This window comes from Penaeus japonicus, unplaced genomic scaffold (genome assembly GCF_977035675.1).
Source record: "Penaeus japonicus unplaced genomic scaffold, GWHDUDI00000001_assembly GWHDUDI00000015, whole genome shotgun sequence".
Classification (NCBI taxonomy): domain Eukaryota; kingdom Metazoa; phylum Arthropoda; class Malacostraca; order Decapoda; family Penaeidae; genus Penaeus; species Penaeus japonicus.
In genome coordinates this window covers 5,879,892-5,887,391 of record NW_028234417.1, presented here as the reverse complement: position 1 = coordinate 5,887,391, position 7,500 = coordinate 5,879,892, and the positions used below count along the sequence as shown (strand labels likewise).

The 7,500-nt window shown below is 30.8% G+C and overlaps 1 protein-coding gene across 1 annotated transcript in view; it reads right to left on the bottom strand.

The window, feature by feature from the left end:
- Window positions 1–2,297: 2,297 nt before the first annotated feature.
- LOC122252588 (integral membrane protein GPR180) overlaps window positions 2,298–7,500 on the bottom strand; it is a 36,096-nt gene continuing 30,893 nt past the window's right edge. The window contains exons 5-8 of the mRNA XM_043015124.2: window positions 6,629–6,781; window positions 5,289–5,426; window positions 4,849–5,104; window positions 2,298–4,357 (exon numbers count right to left, since the gene is read on the bottom strand). Coding sequence (XP_042871058.2) covers window positions 4,140–4,357; window positions 4,849–5,104; window positions 5,289–5,426; window positions 6,629–6,781 — 765 coding nt within the window. The 3' untranslated portion in view covers window positions 2,298–4,139. The remainder of the gene's footprint in view (window positions 4,358–4,848; window positions 5,105–5,288; window positions 5,427–6,628; window positions 6,782–7,500) is intronic.

Here is a 7,500-nt window from a genome sequence, read left to right as displayed (position 1 = left end):
TATGAATATATGTATCAAATGTATGTTATGTATATAATGTGTGTTATGTATATAATGTATGTTATGTATATAATGTATGTTATGTATATAATGTATGTTATGTATATAATGTATGTATATAATGTATGTTATGTATATAATGTATGTTAATGTATGTATGTATGTATGTTATGTATATAATGTATGTATGTATGTATGTTATGTATATAATGTATGTATGTATGTATGTTATGTATATAATGTATGTATGTTATGTATATAATGTATGTATGTATGTATGTTATGTATATAATGTATGTATGTATGTATATAATGTATGTTATGTATATAATGTATGTATGTATATAATGTATGTATGTATATAATATATGTATGTATATAATATATGTATGTATATAATGTATGTATGTATATAATGTATGTATGTATGTATGTATATAATGTATGTATGTATATAATGTATGTATGTATATAATATATGTATGTATGTATGTATGTTTGTTATGTATATAATGTATGTATGTACGTATGTATATAATGTATGTATGTATGTATGTATATAATGTATGTATGTATGTATGTATATAATGTATGTATGTATGTATGTATGTATGTATGTATATATATAATGTATGTATGTATATATATAATGTATGTATATACATTATATACATTATAATGTATATGATGTAATATATATATATATATATTTATATATATATATATGTATATATATATGTTATCAGATTTACATAATCATTGCCATTACTATAACTGAAATGGTAATTCGTTTAAATACACCTTGCCTGCCACAATAATAGCCATTACAATAACTATGGTCACAAGACTCAACCTGTTACAAAGAGCATACTGATAGCTGTTGGAGAATACAGTTGCATCTCTAGGACATATGGCAGATAACATTTATAAAATGGAAGATGCAATAATATTTCTCTTCCATTAAGAGAACAGATTCATACCCAAGACTTCAGAAACTCTATCTCTACTTATAATCCAAAAGATATTGAAAAAACAACAACATAACTTTGTATTGTAAAAATATTCTGTGTTTATTCTTATACCATCTTTCCCAATCAATCTTTCCATATTCTTTTCCAGCTTTGATACAAAAAAGGCTGTAATAGGATCAAGAGGTCTGTATGAATACTAGACCATCACAAATGGCAAAGTGGTCTAAAGTTTCTCACTGTCTAAAGAAGTGGTTGTCAAATCATGATTGCCAGAATATGTTCCAGATAATAAAGTCATACCAGAAAGAAAGAGCTTTTTGACAAGAAATAACATTACTTACCTTACTATAATATAATCGAAAATGCAGCCTATGAATGCTATTTAGGAATGCTGTGCAATATATAAGAAAAAGTGGCATAGTTACTAATCTCCTCATTAACCATTCTACATAAATATTAAACTACTTACAACTGATTAAACATTTAGTCACAGTCTCAGATTAAAAAGCTATAGAGGACATAACTCCTATTAACCAGGAATACAAGTATGAATGTGTGATTACAACAACTTAGTAGATGTGAATGACTCAAAATATCTTTTCATCACTAAAGAAGCTAAATTAAAATGTGTTCAGCTAAATCTTTAACACTACACAAATATTTATACATGAGGTTAATCTAGTTAATAGGTTTTTCCATATAAATGAATCCTACAATAATTTATATAGTGTAGTGAAATGGGTAATGAATGTAAATTAACCACTGTGTATTTTTGAAATCCTTGAGCTTACAAAATATATTAGGTTAACAAAACAAAACAAAACTAATAATAGATCCATACCAATCCTACTGGGTTAATAATATATGATTTTTATAGAAGTAATCTTGCTACATATGGTACAGTACCTAGGGAGGACATCTGTTAAGTTTAACATATAATTCACTTGCAGGTACATAACAGTGCTATTATAAAACAACTCCTTTTTTCCAATAAAATTTGTATGAAAGGCTCTTTAATAAATCAATATCATTTTGTATCAAATTGCTACACTCTTTATATAGAGTATTATCATAAAGTTATCAGATTATCATCATACACTGTTATCATATAATCTTAACACAGTAACATCATTAGCATTGCTTATAAAACTCAAATTGGGGACTCAAGCATATCTATGTACAAATGTACAGCATGAAGGACAGGGCACAAACACACAGGGAATATATTGTAGTTTTATCCAAGTATTAAATATGTGAATCATTAGATTCATAATATATTATAATCAAGTCTTGGGAAATTTGTTTCAAATTAAATTGCAACAACACTTTTCTTCTTATATACTCTTTATTGGCACAGGACACAGCACCTAATACAACTCTTGTAAAAATCTTGGAAGAATGTATTTTGTAGATGTAGAACCTTGTTTCTGTTATCTGTTACACAACTAAAAAAAATTCAAACTTCAAAAAAATAGACATTTCAACCTTTTCATTCAGAAATGGAAACCTAAAATCCATATAAAATAAAGTGCCTCTTTGCTTGCAGAAGAGATGCATGATCATCAAGATGAGTACACAAAAAATAAACTCTTACCAGTTAACTAGGAAAAGTGGTTATATATACATATTGTTTTTAGTAACACAAAGTTTTAGTGTTTTTTTTTGAAGATTTTAGTAACACTTGAAGTTTAAAGTGAATGTTTGATCTTGATTATAAACTTTACAATACCTTATTTCCTTATAATCTTCCAATGTAGATTATGTTCAGTTAGTATTGTTATTCAGTGATATTATAGCTGCTTATAAAAATCTCAATTTCTTTTAAGCCACTAGGGTATCTTACTATATAATCAGATATGCAAGTCTGCCACATATTCTACTTTAAAATCATTCACATATTAGATGAGATGTTATGGATGGATACGGGGTATGTTATTTTAATTAACTGAAGGGCATTTATTTAATGTCAAGCAAATATATTCAGAAGATTAATAGCAAAATAAAGAGCTATCTAAAGTTTACTAGTGTAATTGGAATGAATAATGGTATCTTACTGAATTGTTAAGCAGAATAAATGCTATTTTAATTGCTGATTGATACATACATACAACCAATGCAAACATATCAGCAACCTTGAGATTCCTATCCTAAAAGCTGGTGACCTGGATGAAAAAACTCAACCACTTACACAACAGACTGAATTAGGTGCAACAATACTCAATCACAACCACACAATAAATAATCAACCAATATTTAAATAAATTCATTATAAAGTGAACAGGAAATTTCATTATAAATACAAATCTTTAGAAGAGAATAACAAATAACATGGTTTGTTTCTACCCTTTCTAATTATGAAGAGGGAAAGAAATGAAAAGAGGACTCTGCTGCCTAACAAAATCGAATTAATTTCATGTTCTTGTAAAATTTGATACTAAACACTATACATGTGATATACAAGACAATCTTCAAGACAAATAAATAAAAAGTTTCTGAATTATAAGTACCTTTTTTTTTTTTTAAATAGAGAACCAACCTATAAATCTCTGTTCATTCAACATAACAGAAAACTCTTATAATGATAATGTTTCCTTATATGAGCAAATATCACAAATCATATCATCACCCACATAGGTAGATGCTTTATGAATATTCATAAACTGAAATAAATATGGTACCTTAGCACTGCAATATTTAGTTCTTCTTTCATTCATGGTAAATGTGGAGGGACCTTGCACAAACAAATATACACATACTGGTCTTAAACAACCTAAAATATATGGCTTCATAGATCTACATATTTATATATATTTTTGTTTCTTTGATGAAAAAAATCACTCTCTTAGAGATGTCTTCTAAATTTCTTTGGTCTACAGTAAATACTGTACATTACAACCAGTGCACAATAGACAAATGCCTTGTGGATCTGTACAAAAAATGAAGTAAAGGGATAAGAAACAACAAAAGTATACTCTTCTGACTGTATGGTGGCTAGGTGGTGTGCAACATTTCCTATGTGAATAAAGGAATTCAACTATATATCTTACCGCTAAACATCTGCCTGTAAGGCAGGATCATTTCAGAAGACATAGCTAAAAAATATCTCTATTCTACTGGCAAATGTAACACTATACAAGTTACTTTGGCACCATGTGTTCTGTCTGGATCTCAGGTGTTGATCTTCAGTGGTTCAGTGTCATAGTCAAACATGGGGGTGAGGAGAGCTGAGTCTGAGTGGTTGATGATGTGTGGTGCTTCATTGAACTCGTCCAGCTCATCTGAGAGGTCTGCTTCATGCGCGAGGAGAAGATACTGCTCTGATCGCTCAGGCCACAACATATAAGTCATGAATGAGTGGGCTAGTAAATCAGCTGAGTATGTGAAACCTGTGTGAATATATAAAGAGGATAAATAATTGTAACAACACTAGAAACAGAAAGGTCAATTTTATAAGATCAAAATCAGATAAATAAACTGTTGGAATTGGCATACAAATGGAAGAATAGAAACCTTTTGAGAATTAAACATGATAAACTTTGCAGTCTTGCAGTTATATATATATCTACATTATATATATATATTTATTATATACATTGTATTCATATATATCCATATCTATATATATATCTCTCTCTATATATATAAATACACACACACATTAATATATAAATATGTATATTACAGTTTTAGTTCATGCCTTGATATATATAGATCAGCCTAGTATGATAACCCCTTCTAATACACAGAAGTAAAATAGTCCACATGCAAATCTTTTCTGCCTACTTCAGATTTGAAGCCTTATCCTATGAATTTGATACACCCAAGGTTCTAACGGACTCTGAAATACTACATTTAATGATTCTGGAAGCAAACTTACCTAACAAGAGTTTGTATCTCCAAAGTGGGGATACCTGTAGAGCAATCAGAGCCACAACAGGTAAGTAAATAAACCAGACAAGGGAAGCAGCCCCAAAATGCAAGAAGAAATGGAGCTTGTTGGAATTATGCTCGTAGGTCATTGTGTTGCGCAGTTCAACCAGGAACCATATCATTATCAGCACTCGCAAGGCTAAGGTTAACCACCCTGGCCATGTCTGGTACTCATCTATGTCTTCTATCACATCCACTTCCATCTGAAAAAAGTTTGACAGATATAAATGAAAATACAAAGCGTTAATAAAATAAAATGACAGGCAGATAAACAGAAAGAAAAATAAAGCAACACAAAGAAGAAAGGGAAAACAACATCATAATAACAACAATAATGTGAAATGCACAACCTCAATTTATTCAGCTTAAACCTAAAGAAATGCTCACCATATTCCAAAAGTAAAGTGTCAGTATCAGGATGGAGTAGAGTCCCCAGAGAGAGAACAAGAGGAGACGCTGGGTCAACATCATGCGTGTAATAGCCCAGCCTTTTGCCAGCAACAGGAGCAGCATCATAAACAATGACTGAAAAAGACAGATAGAAAGTCAAGTTTATTCAGTATTTTTTCAACTATGAAATACGTGTGTGTGTGTGTGTGTGTGTGTGTGGGGGGGGTTCCTGTATTATCAGCTATTACTTAATATATTACACATGGAAACCATCAATAAAAAAAATAAAATATATTACACATGGAAACCATCAATAAAAAACAACAAAATTTCCACAGAAAGTGATGCTTTTATCATATTTATATTCACTGTAAACATAAAGAGGCATTATAGACAATATCATCTTCTTTCAAATGTAGAAAATATATACAATGCTGTTTTGAAAATGAAAGAGGTTATATTTTATGAAAATGAAAAAGGATGTCAGTCATTAAATAAATAAAACAAAACCCATTGGGTACAGTTGTCATGACATACATGTCGGCACCGATTAGGCCTAAGAGACAGGTGTCAATACGTTCATGATGCAACATCAGGATCTGCTCACAGGTGAAGCGCACGCACAGTCATGAAGTATTATGGCTGTAACAGTGCTAGCTCTAAAGCTACAGGGTTCCAAAGTCAGCCTAAACTCGCATTCAATGATGAACTTATGGAAAAATTTTGTTTGGACTAGTCTACGCTACCCGGAGGGCGGAGAAAACCCTTTCCCTGTCCCTCTAATTTTTAGCTGGTGCCGCTAGTGTTGTAGACCACCCGCCTTAACAACTAATTAGATTGTTAGGCGCCCCATCGGCAATGGGTTGATAAGACAGAATCTAGGCAACTTTCAAGATTGAGAACTGAATATCATCTTTTCGTTCATTAAATAAATAAACAAACAGTTAAATCTGGAAATAATATATCCAAAATATTGTATGGTTTATCCATATAAAGACCATGAGGAGTTTGCAGTCAAAATTCAAATACGAATACCACAAAGTGTTTTTTGAAATATCGTGTGTAAGTCTCTACTCATCATACTAATCTTCCCTAGCAAATTTAAAATATCTATAATCATTACCTTGAAGACGAAAAAAAATTGACGTCACCCTCAAACTCTTGACACAATATATCATTCAATTTATAAATAGATGTCTTAAATTAATAAATGTATTTTTTCTATATAATGACCCGTAATAATGGAAAATCAATTCTGTTAAGCTTTGAACTTCCTAGTAATTTCCACATAAGAAACAGCAACATTCAATTACCCCAAAAGAAAACAGAAATCATACCTGTGCTAAAATGTTGAAGAGGTCACCCACAATATTTACACCTTCACTGCCTTCCCCATCAAAGGAAAACACTAGCAGGTGCAAAGTATCAAACAGAAGGCCTGCAAGTTGCATGATGAGGGTGGCTGTGAACAGGCGAGTGATGGGGTGAATCTGCAAAGGAGTGCCAGTGTTAGGGGTAAAGAAAAGAGTACCTTATATTTGTATTAGCTTCTGACTGAACAAACTTAACTTCTTAGACTTGGATATCCTACAAAGTCAGGTATTTAACATTTGGCATATAAAAATCAATTATTCAATAACATTAAAGAATATACAAAGTCAAATTTCTATAAAAACAGAAAATATGAAAAGAAATAAACCTGTGCCACAAGAGGGGGACTGAAATTGTATGGTTAAGACTAATCAAACAAAAGAAAATATTTGGGCAAATAATCCTTAAAAATTATAATCTATTTACCAGAGGTGGATATGTACATCAGTCAAGCATTTGAATATTGTGAATGAAATCTAAAATCCTAAAAAAAAAGTGAGTAACCTATGCTTTTCACATTATTTCTTTTTATAAAATCTTTACTCTGTGGACAATAATATAGTCTGCTACTGAGATACAATGAAAAATCTTCCATGAAATATAATTTTGTTCAACCTACCAACCTTCCCCCAAAAAAAATAAAAAACATATTCATCTCCTACCACATGAAACCTGAAGAAATACCTAATACTTCTAAGTACCGTGAACACAACATTCTTCAAAACATCAAAAACATTCCTAGAGCCACCTGCACAAAGTCAAATAAAATTAGCACTTCCCATTCTTCACCACTTCTCCCCATCTAGCCAATCAGGTCTTTTTTGTTCACTCCCCCATC